Consider the following 18256-nt stretch of genomic DNA (forward strand, 5'->3'; position numbering starts at 1 on the left):
TTATTAGACATTTAAATACAAATGCAGTTCATATATGTCAGAACAAGCAAATAATCCAAACTGCCTTGAAAGTATTAAATCTTTACTGCCCACCTAATCCTCCCCCACTCCACTCTCCAGTCCATAGACGATTTTAAAAGTTGGTTTATTGGGGCGCCTGGGTGGCTCGGTTGGTTGAGCGCCTGCCTTTGGCTCAGGTCCTGATCCCACGGTCCTGGGATCGAGCCCTGCATTGGGCTCCCTGCTCAGCGGGGAGCCTGCTGCTTCGTCTCCCCCTACTCATGCTTGCTTTCTCTCTAGTGTGCACTCTCTCTTAAATAAATAAATAAAATCTTAAAAAAAAATAAAAAGATAAAGTTTATTTATTTTCAGGTAATCTCTACACCCAGTCTAGGGTTCGAACTCCCAACCCCACGATCAAGACTCACATTCTTCTCCAACTAAGCCCGCCTGGCACCCCTCCATAGGCTGTTTTAAAGTTTTGCACAGTGTTAGCTTACACTCTCAGATAGCTGTCCCCTGGTGGCTCCTGCCTTGGTTGGCCTCCAAGTCCAGGCCCTTAGTGGCCGTTAGTTACCGGTGCTTGTGCTCTGCACTGGACCACAGCAAATGCACACGGGCGTACCATCTTATCACAGGCTGCACACGTCACCTTCACGTGACCTTTGGGGCACTGGAGTGGCTACCCAGAAGCCTCACCATCCCATGGCCCCTCCGCAGCCCTTTCGTGAGAACTTTCTGACGTTCTGGGTGCTTCCTCTGTATGGTGTTCACTTTTATTTGCTCAGATGCAAACATTCTACAGTAATTTCTTATATTCAGTATGTGACAGAAGGGGAGTTATCCGGTCACGATGGAACGTGAGGCTGCTCCTTCCTTCACCCTGACCAGGCAAACTTCTCAGCTCCAGATCAAAATTGTCATGCCAAAGGAGGGAAGGGTCAGAAGACTGGGGAAGGAGAAATCCATCTGTGTTCCCATGGTTCCTCAGTCTCAACACCATGGGAATAAAAGCTGGTGCTTTGCATTTCTTAATTTAAATGAAAATTTGTTTATTTGCCTTTACCTTTTTTGTTCTGTTTGCTTTTGTTTCCAAAGACCATTTTATTATAAAAATGAATATATTAATTTTTGAAGCGTACTTAGAAGTGCTTTAAAAATGTGTGAAAATTCTGAACATTGGAGAGCCTCATTTCCTTCAGCATGGGAAAACCAACACTTAATTTTCATTATGACACAAAACAACCAATTAGGAAAATCACGAATTGGTGCTGTTCAAGTCCTCCGTTCTTGGTGATCGTTGTTAGCAAGAGAAAATATTGAGAATTCTTGAGTTTTGCATTTAACGGCCGGAAAGGGTATTTTCATGTGCTAGCAATTGTAAACCAAGCAGAAGGACTCGCTCGGCACTGTTGGCCGAGGAGCTGGTCTCAGCACAAGTGTGGCTTCGACGTTTGCTCCTTCCTGGTGGCAGCCCCCAGCCTCACCAGACTCACGCCCGGGCCCTGGACTTCCTCGTGCTAGAAGACTTGCTTTCTTAGTTTGTGACCTTACAGGCCCTTCACTCTTCATCTCTCTCCTTCCCTCAGAGCCCCAGAGAATATTTTGCTGGGGGGCCCAGACGGAAAACCTTAAATTTCAGGCCCACAATTCCTTAGCCTCACATCCAAACTGTAGAAAGTTCTGGAACCTTTAATTCTTTGGTGACCCATTTGGCAGCAGATTTTTGACTTGGCCTGAATCGTTGAGGGTAATTTTGTATCCTGTATGTTCATCCAGTTGGGCAACCGTGTTCCTCCTGTGTCCTGGTGCAGAAATGTTAATGATTGATCTGGGGGCCCACCATAACAGGGTGTAAGTGCTCTCTTGCTGCTGCTTTTTTTTTTTTTTCTTTTTTAGGTTTATTTATTTATTTATTTGACAGAGACAGTGAGAGAGGGAACACAAGCAAGGGGAGTGTGAGAGGGAGAAGCAGGCTTCCCGCTGAGCAGGGAGCCCAATGCAGGGCTCGAACCCAGGACCCTGGGATCATGACCTGAGCCGAAGGCAGACACTTAACGGCTGAGCCACCCAGGCGCCCCAGCACTCTCTTGCTTCTTAAAGATCCAAATGCATCTTTCTGAAGCTCGCCTGGCCCCTGGGTACTGGAAAAGTGGGGTGGGCCTGTGCTAATGGCACTTGAGGCTGGCCTTGCACTGTCTGATCAGAGGGTGGGGCCCATGGACTTGATGGAGGACATGTGACCAGGGTGTGACCTTGTCACCCTTGGGTTGGACTGCCCAGAGTTCCCTGGGGAAAGGTGAGCAGCCTTACCAAATGGCGTACAGGTCTGGCTCCAGGAACCAGAGTGAAGCTTTATTTCTTCTGGACGGGTCCTGCCGCTTACCTGTGTCTGGGGCCTGGGGTGGGGGCTGTGGGGTGGGGTGTCACCTCTACACCTTATGATATGCCACCTGATGTCTGAACCGGGGGTTTCCCCTTTCAGAAGAAGACCCTAAATATACCCCAAAACTACTGAAGAAATAAAGAGCCATAGTAGTAGCTTTGATACATTTGCAAAATTGACTTCAGTAAGCTTACTTCCCACAATTGATCTTCCCCCGAAACTTCCTTTTCTTCCTTAAAATGCAGCTTTAATAATTTTGTTAATTGTGGTGTGTCAACCATTTACCGAAGGCTAAGCCAGTGTGTTTCCTGTTGATCCCTGACCCATGTAGAATATTTCTTCAGATAAGAGTTTACCAGACAAAACCCAGATCCCCTGTTCTAAGTATTCTACCCAGCTGTCTCCCCAAGAAAGGAATCTGTTGTTCCTGTTTGGCTTCTGAAAGTGCTGGAATGGGTCCTTTTGTGGTAGCCTGAAGACCAGTGACTCTACTGGGTCTCAGTGAAGAGGCAGTGTTTTTCTGGGCAGTTGGCCTCAGTGGGCCAGCATTGTCAAGGCCCTTGTTAAATATGCTGGCCTTTCCCATATGCTGGATGCCACACCACCCGCAGGGTCCTTGCGCAGGCCAGCAGGTGCCTGGCCTGCTGCCCTGCTGGGTCCCTCACAGGTTGGTGAACAAGCCTGTGGACATCACTAGAGCCTTGTAGTGGTGCCATCACCCCCTTAGGGATCCCAGCTCGGAAAGGTGGGATCTGTTGTACCCACACTGCTGGGGGCCGTGGGGGCCTTTCCTCCTTGCATCGGATCATCTCAACCTCTCAGACGGTGGCTCTAGCCCCCTTGCGGGCATAACAGTGCGACATATTGAGGACGGGAAGGGTTCCCTCAGGATTTGGCAGCACTTGCTTGATTGTGACATACCAGTTCGTCAGCAGATCGTACACCTTGGTCTCTCCTTATTAACATAATGGTTAAGTAGATTTCCTTAAAAAGAACTGAAGCGATCGCCATGGTTTTAGAAGAATTTTCATTTGGAGAGACATCAGTTACTTGGTGTAACTTCTTATCATCGGCCTGATGTTTATGAAGACTAGGTGTTAGAATAAAGAAACTGAGGGCATCTTTAAAACTTGTAAGTTTATGAATGTAAATGAGCAAGGACTCGGGGTCTCTGTGTGTTGTGGAGGCTTGGTCCCAGCAGGGGGCTGTTAATGGTCATAGTTAGTAAAATCCGCCCACCCAGATTTTAGACCTCGTTGAACGAGGGGAACGAGCCATTGCTCTTGTACTCACCTTCGGGTGTTTGTTTTGTGTTTGATATACAAGCAAGGGGTCCTAAAATGTAGTGTTCTCCCTGTTTGCTGCTGCTTTTAAACCTCCAGTGTCTCTTGGAAACCCACGCGGATGCATCTCCCGCCGTTGCAGCTGCTTTTTGGTGGTGACGAGAATCTCAGTATCTTTCGCAGGCAGGCGTCTTTCTCCTTCTGAAATGACCCAGAGTCCCTGATCCCAAGCCTTTCAGCCCTGGATCACCCCTCATCTCAAGCAAATAAAAGGCTGGGTAGGCCCTTCAGGGGTTTGCCCTGCAATTTTAGGATCTCCCTTGCCGAGAAGACGGTGGGCTTTTTTCCGTGAGGCTTGGCATCGGTGATCCTCCTAAGAAGACCTGACTGTCCTGACGCTTCTTGAGTTCCACCGAGGTCACCCCCCAGCCTCAGCCGGAGGGAGCGGTGTCCACGGCCGGCTCCCACGGGCAGGGAACATAAAAAATACCCCCCCACCTTTTTTCTTTTTTCTACGAACAAAGAGCCTGCTTCCCCTGGGTCATTACGCAAGTAGGTCCTAGAACTCTGCTCCCGTCTGCGACACCACCACGACCGTGGTTCCAAGTCGTACAGTTTGCGCCAAAGAGGGACAGTGGGACCCTCCCCTTTGCTATGTGTACCTCGATTTGTTAAACACGGATGAGATGGTGTCAACTGATGATAGTGGGAATCAATTTGGGGGCAGAAAAGGGCCAGATTTGTGAGTGGAGACTGATACGAGGTAAAGGCAGAGGGTGGCTTTTGGAGCGGGCCCTGCCCGGGGAGCCCGGGGCCGGCGTGGAGGACGCGGGGTGCTGGCCATCCCCGCGAGAACGAAGCTCGCGGCTCCGCTCTGAGGAGGGCCTGTCCCTGTCATCAGGAAGAGGGGTATGCTAATTAAGTCCTCATAAATAGCTTGCTCCCTGGGAGAGCCAAGGAGGAAAATGTCACATTTCATACATTCTTGCTTCAGAAGAGATACTGAGAAGAAGGGGACGAGGCTCCGAGAGTGAGCCGTCGCTGCCACGAGGTCCTGACCGGACTCCGCCTGGTGGCCTGGTGAGCCCGAATTCACTGTCCGTGTGGGCGGGTGCCACAGCCAGGGGGGCCCCACGGAGGGGCCAGCCACGGAGGGGCCAGCTAGAGACCCCCACCCCGCTACACACACACACACCCCCAGCCCCCAGAAATACCCAGACATGGGAGTCCATTGCCCTTTTTCTTCATTTTCTTTAAATAATAGGACGCAGACTATTGGTGTAAGCCGATGCCTGATCGTTCCTCTGATTGCATAATCGAGATTCTGCTTATCAATTTTTCAGGATGCCATCTAATTATACAAATTAAAATTCAAAGGAAAGCAAAAAGAATGATTAAGCCTCACTTGGGGAATTGGAGGAGGAGGGTGTGAAAGCCAGCTTGCCGAGGATGATAATGCTGTCATTTTTCATCTCTGAGGCACTTCACAAATATTAACTAATTAATTCTCTCACCCCTCGGCTAACACGAGGTTCTGACTTCACGCCAGCGTGGAGGAGAGGGGCCACGCTGCCGCTCAATGATCAGAACGCGGGACCCAAGCAGATGGAAATTGCCGGGCCGAGCTCTGGGGCCCAGGGCCGCCCCGTGGCCGTCTCATGAGCGCCAGCGCTCGCGTGCAAGGGAGAGGCCTTGCGGCCCCTCTGTCTGGGACTCTTTTCTCCAGTTTGCTCAAGTTAGGAACCCCTTCGGTCCTTTGTGGTGTCGTCTTTACTAAAGCCCAGCAAAAGCAAAACCAGAGTTTTTCTGTAATGTGTCCATCACATCTGCACCAGGGACCTCCCAAGTGTTGACCTGCTTGCTTTCGGATGACCTTCATGTCCCCAGTCTGCTGTGGCCAGTTCAGGTTTGGGGAACTCCCCAGGTTTGGAAAGGGCTTCGTATCTCTGGAATGTTGCATTAATTATTTATGTGATTGGAAATCGTGCTTTTTCCTTAGCTCTTAAAAAAAAAATCGTGTAATTACTGCCATAAATCTTTGGGGTGTGCCTCATTGCTGGGAAATTAGCCATTAACTACCAGGAAGTCTGGCTTCTCCTAGTCAGACCTGTGTTCTGACCTTTGATAAAGTAACTCCCAGCGTTTTACATAATTGATGACCATACATCATAATCCTCCTTATTAACCCTGGAGCCTCACTTTTGTCTCCTGTCCCCCCTCATTTGCTGGGTAACTAAGGACAACTTTTTCGTGCGTGTGCGTGTTGTTAAAATAATACCACAGCAATGAGTCAAAAGCCCGGACATTGTGGGGGGCAGACAGTGACTTGTGGCCTCGACTGGTACGTAGAATGAGCAGAAAGTGAGGGTCAGAGCCTTCCAGAACACAACAGCTGCCTCCACAAACGAGCTGGGCAGCAGCTCCCCGTTCCTCAGGTGGCACGTGGCTTTCCCTCTGGAGCGTCCCGCAGCCCTCTACCCGATTGGGAGCCACCCCTCTTCTGCCTCGTTTCTGCCTGAAACGCTGTGGGTGCGCTCGGACGGGCATGGACCCGGTCGCTGCTCCCCAGTATCAAGGCCAGCAGCCTGGACCCTGCCGTCACGATGCCATCTGTGGCTCCCTCCAGATGCCGCGGAGGCCCGGGAAGATGGCCCTGGACACGCTTTGCCTAGGTGGTCAGGTGGTGCGTGGCTTCCTGCCCCGTTCTCTCACAGTGGGGTCAGGAACAAGTGCGCGGAGCAGCGGCTCTGGGGGGGGAGTTTTGTAAACTGCCTGGTAGAAGGCCTTGAGAGAGCTTGTTCCGAAGCCCTGGGCTGGGTGCCTGTCTCAGTGCCAGTGGGCCTGGGACCTACTCCCCTGATGGTCCCGGTTGGTCCGGAGTCTGCCCCGCTTGAGGCTCCGGCCCTCTGTGTTCAGCGCTGGCCCCGCAGCGTGGTCTCCAGTGTTGGAGTACAAATTATTAACGGTTCAGGTTGTCAGCAATTGGTGTGGACAGCCCTGAAGTTCAAAGCAAGAGCTCTAGATGCTGCCGTTTACTGCTTGCAGAAACAAACAATTGTCTTGTGCGTCCGCTCCCTTCCTGTCCGAGACGAGGACGGGAGACGGGAACAGTGGACTCGAACAATCTCCGTCTCCCGTGTTGGAGGGAGGAGAGCGAGCGCTGGCGACAGGTCCCCTTGTAGGAAGTGGCAGTAAAGTCCTGAATGACCTGTTGTCCTTGCCCCCAGGGTGTCCAGAGAGTAAGGATTCTTTTCTCCTTGTTTCAGGGTTCATAGTGGTGTAATGCCCACAGACTCCTGCGCGTTCCCCTAAGTTCTTAGAGGACCGCTTTGCCTTTTGAATCAGAGAGTTGCAAAGTTCGATAAAGAATGGCCCTTGTGGATAAGCACAAAGTCAAGCGACAGCGATTGGACAGAATTTGTGAAGGTAAGAGCCAGCGTGATTGGCGGTTTGTAACCAAAGATGCGTAGTCCCGCCCTGGAACCCTCGCCCCACTCACTGCTGACCCGTGGGGGCCTGGCTCCCAGTTCAGACTGAAACCCACTGCAGCCAGAAACCCCCGGCCTGAGCACCCCCCTGCGCAGGTCCTGGGCCGCGTAGTCAGCAGACCTGACCTGCGTGCAGGGGTGCCCGGCTTCCGGGGGGAGGGGTGGGGCTAGGAGGACAGCTGGGGAGGGAGTGGCCCTCGGTCTGTTTCTTGTGCACACCCTAAGGTCCCCTTGCAGATGGGAGGACACTGTAACAGGGCCATCTTTTTTCACTTTCTGAGGTTTCCGGACTTTTATCTGTTTCCGATTAAGATATTTACAGTGATGAATTCCAAGGTATTCCTGAAGAGCCCGGTGCTACCCCTCATTATGTGTTCACATCCCTGGTATCTTTGAAAATGTCTGGAAGTGTTTTATTCATGAAAGGAAAAATAAACATAATTAAAATCTAATGGAGACCTGGGGACAAACCTCTGAGATGTTGATTAAACACCATCCCCTCCTAATTAGGGAGCAGTAAGAAATCCAGAGCACACGGCCCCGGGCGTCGGGTTGACCGATCCTGGCAGCCACGGCCACGCTGCCCACTGGGTCGGCCCGGCCTGGTGACCAGTGACTCGGCTGCAGGGTCTGTGACAGGGGCCACGGAGGGGAGCCCGCCAGGCAGGGTGGGCTCCGCAGCTCCCCCACCCCCGCCCCGCATGCGCTCGCACACTGCACAGCCCACAGCTGCCCACACGGAACGGTTTGTCCAAGAAGCAGGTGTGGCTCCAGCCACACGCGGTGGAGGCATCAAAGACATGTTGTAGTGTGTGACTGTGTGCCCGGCAAGAGCCCCGAGACCCCAGAGCAAAGCTGTGCTCACTGGCCCCCTACAGCCCTGGGCTCCTGCTGCCGTGTGGGGGTTTGGGATTTAAAGGTCTTGATAAACATGACAAAATTTTGAAACCTGCAGAAAGATCGATGGACTACAGTGGACGCTGAGACTCCCTGCAACTGTATGCACCAGTTGAGAGCATGTGCTGTCCCGTGCTTTCCTATAGATGTACAGATAGCGGGGGGTGTGCGTGCGTGTGTGTGTGTGTGTGTGTGTGTGTGTGTGGACTTTCCAGAACGATGGAAAGAAAGTTGTAGATGCAGCAGTTCACTCTTAAGGACCTGTGGTGTGTGTCCCCTTTTAGCACCTCTCCTGATGTAAACACAGCACCATGATGCCCCCGCCCAGGGGTCTGAACCTCACTGCGGCCTTCTCTCACACAGACCCCTTCTCTCACACAGACCGCCTGTTTTCATCGTCCCCGCCCATCTGTTTCCAGCTGCTTGGTTTGTGCGGAAACTCACCAAGGGACACATTTAGTTGTCATGTCTCCTTGGTCCCCTTCGTCTAAATGTTTTTTCTTGGCCCTTTTGACTTTCAGAAGCACTGATGCTCTTTGAAGAGCCCAGGCCAACTGGTTGGTCGTGTCCCCCCTTCTAGGTTCATCCGATCGTGTGGGGATTTATTAAATTTATTTTTGATCTCCAATGGAAAGGTGCTTCGTTTTAGGCTACTGGGGCCCCTGTTCGGGGAAAACTTAGTGAATCAGCTCTCCAAGGCTCACGTGTGGAATCCCTGGGGTGCTGATTCCACGCCCCACCCCCATCCCAGGATTTATCTAGACGTACCCCATCGGGGACGAGAATGGGATTGGAGAGCCTGTGGCCTTCCCCTCAGTATTGTTAGAGCTGTCAGCAAGGGCAAACCCACTGACTGCTCTTTCGGACCCCCCCTCCTGAGCGTGGCCCACCAACCTCCCACCCACTTCTCATCACCGAAATTGCAGTATCTGCTTCATGAACGGCATTCCTGAGCTGGTGGCAGCTACAGTTTTTAAAGTTTCTCAGTAGGTGCCATCAGGACAGACTTGGGAAATTCAGTCACTCGGGTGTCACTTGTAATCCACGATCCCAAACATTGGCTTGCTGTCCCGTCCCGTATAACAGCTGTTGTAAGGAGCTTCGTTGGTGACCCTCGTGTTCAGACACCGACCGAGCATCTTTTTCGGGCTGGGACAGGTGGCCACCACTGAGGCACAGAGCAGTTGGTCTGTGTGCCCGGGAACCCAGGCACTCTGCTCTTCCTTATGTGGTCTTTCTCTCAGATCAGTCCCGTGGATTCGGTTCTTTCTCCCTCCTGAAGGTCTCGTGCGTCTGCACCCCTGGCTTCGGACTGCCCCCGGTGTCTGTTCTGTAAAGCTGAACTTTAACATCCTTCTAGAAAGTCCAGGGAGCTCCGCAAACTATTGTCTCCTTCCCTCTGCCAATGCCCACCCCCTGCCCCGGACTTCCTGTAGCTCATTATTTTTAGATTTTTATGATTAAAAGCATGAAAGCTGCCTTGCTCTATTGTAACGCTCTGGGCGCATAGGAGCTTTGTCATCTTGGCTCTGGGAACAAATCTGCAGAATTCTGTCCTCCCACCCACCTGAAGACCCCAGTGCGCAAACCCCGGCTGTGGGATCCCATGCCAGACAGGCCCTCCTGGGTCCCACTCCTTCCCCCTCCCCCGTGTAATGAACACTTTTGCTCCAGCCTAGCCAGTCTGGCGCAATCCGATATCATCCCTGCATGGATGCTGCTTCCAGAACTCCTACCTGCCTTCCAAGGCCCAGCCTCTTCCTCCTAGAAACATCAGGGTCTCTTCCTGAACCCCAGCCCGCTGTGGCCACTCCTAGCCACTCTCCCCTTTGTGGCTCTGAGTTGCAGTCAGGGGAAGGCAGGGTGTAGAGGGCAGAATCTGCTGCACCTTCGCATCCCCTCCCCCCACCCCTGCCACGCGTCTGTCGTGATTTAAGCACAGGACAGAGGAGAGCTTTGCTTCTCACCAGCCAGTCCTTGGGACTTCATCCAAATCAGTTGGAATAATGGTCTTTCAAGCTGACTTAAAAGCCAGATTTTAATTTTTCTTTTTAAAGCGACCGCTCTATTTTGATATTTATAATTTGTTCTCCGCTCTTTCTGATGCCTGATATCAAACAGACCTAGGGTGCTATTGTGTAAGAATTATTATGGAGCAGGGTCTGATAACAGGCACTGGTCAGGGCCAGGCTGCCGTCTCCTCTTTTTGGGGCGTAATTTAGATCTTTGTTTCCCACTCTGTTGAGTTTGCTGGCATAATATATTGCATTCGCGAATTGCACCGTCAGAGTTTCACTCTGTTAACTACATCGTGGCAGAGCTGGTGTGATTTGCCCCAAATATCTTTTGGTCAGAGAAGAGGGCTTACTATCATTCAGTATTGCAAAAGTAGCCCAGAAAAGCATTTTCTGGAAAGCATTTTCTGGGTTTGTAGGAGGGTAATATACCAGAATGGCTTTGCTGATGACTTTTTGTTAGAACATTTTATTGTGGGTTATGGTAGAATAAATCACTAAACACCATCCTTTCCTGTGGCTATGGAGAATGTAATTTGGAAAAAGTAGGTATTTCATTTTACTTTATTTTGTTGGAGCGGCTTACACATGTGGAAAAATGGTCTTGGTGACTGCGTCAGTTGAGCTGTGATTAGTGCCCCCTTCAGAACATAACTCAGGAGAGGACTCTCCCTCTGCCGGAGAAAAATGAGTGATGTGAACCTCCTTTTAAATAAACAGTCCTGTGCGATGTGTCTTGCGTCTAGGATGTTTTCATGAGCACGGAGGTAAAAGGAGGTGAGAATGGGCTGGTTAAATGGACGTGGGGAAAATAGAGACCAACTGATACCTGTTGAACACATGAGTAGTTATAAATTCTGGGAATCTTTCTATGTCAATTTCATCACCAAGGAGGACAAGAGGAGTCAGAAAATGTTGCAGGGATGAGGTAAAAGAAGCCCTTGCTCTGGTGGTGGTCTGCTCTTCTCAGTGGGATGAGCCTGTCACCATGAGAGTACATCCCAGCACAACATTCCCCTGAGAAAGTTTATTCGTGGTCCCGGAATGTTCTAGAAGCAAAGATGTCTCCGAGCCTCCAGGTTTTCCAGCTGGCTGAGGTGATGGAGGCACTGGGGATGACTGGGGGATCTTTCTTCACAGCAGCCTTCGTTGCACAGCTCACACCCCCAGGAGCCCATAGAGCATGACTGGCCGGTATTTCCCCACAGGTAGAGAGGAGTCGACAGACCCAGGCCAGAGTCATTTGTCTTTTATTTTTATGCTCTTTTGTTTTACCTGTTTTGGTCTCGAAAGCACTTCACAGCACTTTGCACAGAAACAGTGCTGAAGCTGGCCATCTCTAGGTAGTCCACAGTCGTTTCTAATAAATATCCTTAAATAGCCCCAAAATGTGGATTTTAAAAGGGGGATTCATAATGTTGCTATACATTATAATTATATGTTTGGCTCAGGCAATTATGCACATTTCCAGTAATTATGTGATTAGCGATAATTACATTAGCTATGTAAATATACAATAGTCAGCTAGACATGACTTTAAACTCCAGGCATAAACGAATCTTCTGCGACAATGTGCTCCATGTAAAGGATCCGTACAGGGAGGGAGTGTGGCCAAGTTGAAGCTTAATGGAAGTTATTTGCAAGGGATAAGAATCCACATTTTCCCTTGTCTGGTCATGGCTGCTCCCCTGGGGTGCCCGCTGTCTGTCGGCTAGGGATTGGGTTCCTAGAATTGCCCACATTCAGTCAGGCCCTCAGTGTCTGCAGGCGAGAATCAGGTGAAGTGTTTTCTCCTCTATTGCTACTCACCTGTAACGTGCAGACGTCAGCTTTTCTCTGCACTTGCCGATTCACTGAATGGGCTCTCGCTGCGGTTGGCAGATCTTTTAACTCCCCGTGTTTCTGCGAGCAGCGTGTCAGGGCCGCCCGTTTCCCACTGGGGTTTGGGGGTATGGCATGTTTAGCCAGTGGCTGCTGCTTCTGCCCTCTCCCCCAGCACAGTGGGTCTTGCCCTGCCTCGGGTTGGCAGCCCCCTGTCTCTGTCCGTGTTTGGGATCAAACCTCCCGGGTGCCCTAGGGCCACTTGTGTCTCCTGACTTGGCTTTATGTGCATTTCATTTGGTCACAGCACCTTTGAGGAAAGGCTGTCTCCTTTCGGGCTCAGTTAGCGCCTCACAGAAGCCTGGGTTCCAATGGACCCAGGCCTAGTCTCCTTCGTCAGAGTGGGTCCGAGGGCGTAGAGCAGTCGTGGCTTTCGCAGAGCCAGAGGCCTGCACGCAAATGTGGAGGATGTTCCTGGGCTTGGGTAGGTCCCAACACAGCTCAACCTAATTATAGGTACTTGGGGTGACTATGGAACCAGAACCCCAGGGTACGCTTGGCTGCCCACTCTTCGCACTGTGACTCCTTTTTCAGAAACTATGAGGGTTACACGGAAATGAGGCTCTTGTTTCTGATTGACTTATACCCAGGGCACCAAACCATGGTTTTAGGAACGTCCTAACGTTAATGGGGCTCTTGCTATAACAAACCGAGGCCCAGCTAGGTCCAGGCAAGAGTTGGGTTCAGCTCCACCAGCCAGGCCGTGAGGTCGTGGGAGGAGGGGGCGCGTTCTGCATATCCACGTGCACCTGGTCAGAGTGATCTCCACTCCTCCCTGTCCCTCTTGCCATGTCCCTTGGTCATCGGAGCGACTGGGCTCCTTTCCCATGCCCTGGTTGGAGAGGTGTGTGTGCCAAGAGGGTCCTTCCCATTTGGACCCTGGAATAGGGGAAACAGATTCTCGAAGCAGGGTGGAGAGTTAGTCTTCTCACCTCCCACAGAAGGTCTTGGCAGCCCGTCTCCTGACGGCCACCGGGGCCCGCGTGCTGACACAGTGCACGGCAGGCTGAGGCAGTGTGGACTATTGCCAGGCAGTGTTGGATAGTGGGGCCCCGGGTCATCGTGCTTCAGAGTGGGTGTGGGTTCAGAGGCCAGGGTGGTCATGGGTAGGGTCCTCCTGGTGACTCTGTACACCTGTCCTTTCCCCATCACCAAGTACGTGCCTTGAGGGCAGGGCCTGGCTGTCCCCATTGAGTCCTGTGCCGTCACACCCATCTAGTCACCTTACAGTCCACGTGCTGAACAGATAAGCATGTGATGGAGGAAAGGACGCGTCGGGAGGGACAGGGCTCTGTCACCTTAAGTGAGGAAACCATGGGCTGCCTCTGCCAATTGCTGTATTCCCTGGATTATTTCGGTGGTGTTTCCCCCTTAATAGGCGTCGATTTCTTTGGACTTAGGGACAAAGTGACAAAGAGTGAGTGAAAGTAGCTTCCTGGAGGAAGGTTATTTGAGCTGGATCCTTATGAATGGAAATGATTAGGGCATCTCAAAGGTGAGAGGAGGGAATTCGCAAATATTCTGAACCCATTACAGGGGAAGGGACATAAAACACACAGTGTAATGGAGTGAGAGGTGGCAATGTCAGGGTGGGTTGGGGATTACCCGAGATGCTGAGATTTTGCGGGATTTTTGCTGTTACTGGAGGTTTTTACAGAGAGGAGGGAAGGAGGTGGTTTTCGTCTAGCACCTGCCTGCACAGACCTTATGCGGGGAGTTGTCAGCTTTTCCTGGTAGATTTTTGTCCTGTGGCTTTTGCCCAGGCCTGCATAGCAGCCTGGGGTTCCGGCGCACGTTTCCCCCCACCCCAAAACACACCCTAAAAGAGGAATGGACTTTTTGCCCCATCGCGAGTGGGAATCAAAGCTAATTTTCATAACACAGGTGTCATGGTGTTTATAATCTAGTTACGAAACCAAGTCAGGAGCAGCATGCAAGCCTTTGTTTTCACTTTCTAAAATCGCTAAATCCTGAGTTACGTGCTGCCTGGGACTGTTTTGAGGACCGCTGATCTTGGAAGGGTTGGTTTGATTACAAGGCTCCGTTTCGGGTCCGGGGTGCGCTGATGATCTGAAGCCTCCGTCTTTCTCCTAAGAAATGGGGGGCATGCATCGTGTATCCCGGGATAGTCGGTGCTGTTGTTCCTTTGATGACTGAAACGACGTCGGGACATTCTGATGTTCTCTTCGCGTTCGTGAAAACGTAGATGCAGGCTGCCTTACAGCCCCGCTACAGCGTCCTGTCTGCTGTTTTACCCGCGCACGTGGGTCCCCCACCCCCTCGATTTAGATGCGCCAAGTAAGTTCTTTTGATCGGGGCACCGGGGGAACAGAAGGACAGAAAACTTTAAAGGCAGGAAGCTGTTTTTAAACATAAATTCTGAAACACTTGACAGAAACAACCAACCAACACAGCTTGTACACATTGAAAAGTAGGAAGCAGGATGTCCTAGGCCTATTTTTGGCACTGTTTCTGCTGGAAAACAGCGCGTAACCCACTAACCTCCGCAGTGTCCCCCGGGAGATGCCGACTGTGGAAGGCCGAGGTGCGGGTGCTGCCGGGCTCCATCCCGGGGTCCAGCGGGCACAGGAAACATCTCAGGGGCTCTCATTTCCACCTTAGCTCGCGGAGCTGCAGTGGCCTCGTGGCCTCGAGGACTAGATAGAGGAGGACTGAGACATTGAAGTCCGGCCAGAAATGCTCCAGAGCTGGGCCTGGCCGCCTCCCGAGAAGGAGCGAGCTTTGGCCACCGGGCAGGCCGGAAACAGTACAGCTGTCAAGGGACCGGCAGTCAGACCCAGTGCCCTTCATGTGAGTCCAGACTTTAGATTGGCCAACTCCACCCCGCGCTTGATGTATACGGAATTCATTTACGAACGAACGTGAGGCGTAGACCCCAGAGCACAGTCTAGCCTTCTGTTTCCCGTTCTTTTCAAGCAGTATCCTAGGTCACCGTCGTGGTTGGAACATGAAATGCTTGTGGGTGGCTTGCCCAAAGACTGCTCCGTGGAAGGGCTGGCTGGCAGGTTGTCTGTCCCCTCCTTGATTTTCTTCCCTGCTCTTCTGGAACCTTCTAGATCCTCTCTCAGCATTTTCTGGTCTGCATCATGTTGCACTGGGAAGTGAACAATTGGCTCGGGGAGGGTGCTGCTTATGGCCCTGGGGGTTGCTATCCAGGTTATTCCATATGGTCAGCTCTCACTTGGGTTCATTTTGTTGGCAAGGGAATTTGGCTTGTGTGTCTCTCAATTTTCAGAAGATGGTTTTTTTACTCGATGCAATTTCCTGTAGTGAAACTCTTTACAGGAGTAAAGAGTTAAGTCTGTGAGACTCGTTGCTCTTTCAGAAATTGGTCCCATCTTGCTTTATTTAGTCAACATGAGATTTTTCAGAAAAGCGGCTCTCTCTAAAAGACTGCAGTGTGCTTTAAGAAAAAAAAAATCTGCCAGAGTGTTTAGGAAAGTGTGAGTCCAGTTACAGGTGTTTTTACCTAACACAGGAAAACATCTGTCATAATATTTGGCGGCTTGCGGAGCCGGGGCTGCGTGAGTTTGGGTGGCTTCCAAGCAGAATGGGTTGGGTGATGGAAGGGAGACCCGGGCCGCCTCTTTCCGGTGCAGCAGGTAGCGCCCACCCTGCAGCTTCTCCCCCGACTGCTGCCCACCTCTGGCATTACGCCTTCCGTTCCTTCTCAGAAACCCATTCATGGTTTCCTAGGAGCTATTGGGTACACGTTCTTCTAGACCGTACTGTTTCCATTGGTGAACTTGAACCGTGAACTTGATGTGCGTAAGCCGGGTGAGCCCCCAGAGCTTCCCCACTACAGAGAGATTCGCGAAGGCAGCTCTCGGAGCCCACGCACCCGCCTCTGAGGGGGGGTGTCTGCATTGTGAGTGGGGGGCCCCTGAGCCCTAGAGCCACGCGATGTTATGTTTTCTTTATTACAAGATGGGAAGAAAGGGAAATGGCTGGATGGGCCAATCTGAGGCCTCAGGCAGTTTCCATCATCAGCTATCAGCGGGGGGTCCCCGGCTCCAGCAGCAGCACCGTGCACCCCACTTTGAGGGCTGGCAGAGTCCAAGTTCAGGAGTTACTTTCCAATACTCAAGTACTTAATTTTATAGGTGACCTCGTCAAAACTTGGGAGTTTGGGAAAATCTTAAGCAAATAATAGGATTACTGTGTTAAAGAGGTTTCCTTTCCCAGCACCAGAGCAGAGCTACCCAGGGTCAGTGCAGGGATTCTGGAAAGTGGAGCATTAGCTTTGGAGTTTGACCTGCGTCCCACACGCTATGGCCCTGGGCTGGGCACCCAGGCTCCATCTCCAGCATCTGGGATGGGACATAATCATACCTGCTTATAGAGTCGCTTATGGGCAGAGCACCTAGAACGGGGCCCGCCTGGTATAGACATTCACACAGATGCGGACATCCTCTAATAAGGAAACTGTAAGAAAAACAAGATACCAAAGATGCCTGGTTTCTGGTCCCTTCTGGAGGATAAGGACTGCGGTTGTCCGTCCTGCCCAGCCAGCCACGTTCTCTAGCCAGTGATGGAGGAGGAGGTGACAATGGGGTGCAATCCCCACAGAGAGGCCTAAAAGGTCCCCTCTGGCCCAAAAACCCAAGACTGGAAGGGGAAGAGGTGATGAGTTAGATATGGGTGGAGGCTTCCGGAGAATATCCATTGGTCAGTGTCTTTTCTCTGGCTGAGGTGTGTCTCACCTGACCCACAGGCTGTGTCCGTGCCAGCCTGTCTCCTGTGCTCCTTCTGAGAAGGGTCCCCAGGGAGACGCCCCATCCTCCCCGGCCCTCTCCTTTGCAGAGGGGAGGAAGAGCTGAGCGGCGCCCGGAGGAGGGGACAATGTGCACGAAGTGCGCCAGCCCAGCCGCGCCGGGAAGTGATCTGCTGTAACCAGATAGCGCTGTTTCCATTTGGTTTGGGGCTCTGTAACGTCCTCCTGTCCGTTCTGATGGATCTTCTAAGTGAACACATCCTCCGGCTGCTGGTGAGACGTGTAAATGCTGTCTCGGTGTGGCCAGGCCTGTTTCCTCCGTCCCCTGCCCAGCCAGGCCTTTCAGCCCGTGGTGGCAGTTGTGCCAACAGAGGAATTCCAGAAATTGGCGCCAGCAGCCTTCTTTTCTACGTGGAAACCCAACGTTTGGCAGTGTGGCTTGTTAATTTTTTTTTTTCTTCCCATGCATCCCAGGACATGGAGGGGATTGGAGGAGGATTTGGGTCTCCTCTCCGCCTGCCGGGGAATTTTTCCAGATAACTCGAGCTTTGTTGGTATTTTGGGGTCAGAAATGGGGGCCGTGGTGTTGGGGTCACAGCCTGGGGTCCTGGGCTGCATCCCCACCAGTTCCTCAACAGTCGGTGGGTGGCCAGAGGGCTCCAGCTTTGGGGGAGTGAGTAGTGCTGGTTTAAACAGAGCCTGTCCCAGAGTTCAGTGTGTGTGTTCATCGGGGGGGGGGGCGCTGCCCCCGACACCGTCTTGCATTACCATGTCCCTGCAGTTCCTGGAAAGGGATTTGTACCTACTTTACTCTCTCACTGTCAATTTTCAGTACTCATGCAAAAAAAAAAAATTTTTTTTTAACAACTGGGATTTTTAAGTGAAAGGTTCTAATTGAATCTGACACCGAGAGAGATTGTGGGTGAAGACACCACTCTTCGGTTTCACGGCTGCAGATGGGTGCGTGATCCCAGTTGTAAATGTTCTCACTGGACACCACAGTCGCGCGCTTTTGTTCTTGTGGTGAGTTCTGCGCCTCGGGACCCCCAGGCTTGGGGGAGCAGAACCTGAAGCTTTGCAGTGTTGCTTCTCTCGGACCCTTCGGTGTTTATTAGGAAATGTTTCAGTGCTCCTAGTTGGGGTGTTCCTTTATCTAAATTCAATAACTGCTGTTGTTTGCGCTACTGCACCCAAAGCCCCTAGTGAGGGATGTAAAAATCTTAGTCCATAGGAATACTGGAAAACCGTCTGCAAAATGTAGGCCAGCCCCAGCCTGCGGGAACGAGGCCGCCTCGGTTGCAGCCGCTTCCCGGTTTTGCTCCGTGATGTCGGGGTTTAGTCAGTGACCTCCGTGGCAGTCTTAAAATGGCAAATTCTAGATTACACACAGAGGTGTTTTTTTTTTTTGTCTGTTTATCCCTGGCAGCATGAAGGGATCTGTGTTTTACGATAATAAAGTAAAGAATCCATTTGGACTTGAGCGATGTAACTCATTTGATGGGTAACCAGAGTCGGAGCCAGATTTCAATATTGGCGGAGCACGGGGCTGCAGACCTGGCCCATTTCTCAGG

The 18256-nt window shown here is 51.6% G+C and overlaps 1 protein-coding gene across 3 annotated transcripts in view; it reads left to right on the forward strand.

Moving 5' to 3' along the window:
- The window catches only part of CTBP2 (C-terminal binding protein 2), a 157460-nt gene that overhangs the window by 101476 nt on the left and 37728 nt on the right, over positions 1–18256 (forward strand). For all 3 annotated transcript variants that reach the window (XM_040624251.1, XM_040624249.1, XM_040624252.1), the window contains one exon: positions 6936–7095. In XM_040624251.1, the coding sequence (XP_040480185.1) occupies positions 7038–7095 (58 nt within the window). In that variant the 5' untranslated portion in view covers positions 6936–7037. The remainder of the gene's footprint in view (positions 1–6935; positions 7096–18256) is intronic.

This window comes from Ursus maritimus, unplaced genomic scaffold (assembly GCF_017311325.1).
Source record: "Ursus maritimus isolate PB19 unplaced genomic scaffold, ASM1731132v1 scaffold_7, whole genome shotgun sequence".
NCBI classification, from domain to species: Eukaryota; Metazoa; Chordata; class Mammalia; order Carnivora; family Ursidae; genus Ursus; species Ursus maritimus.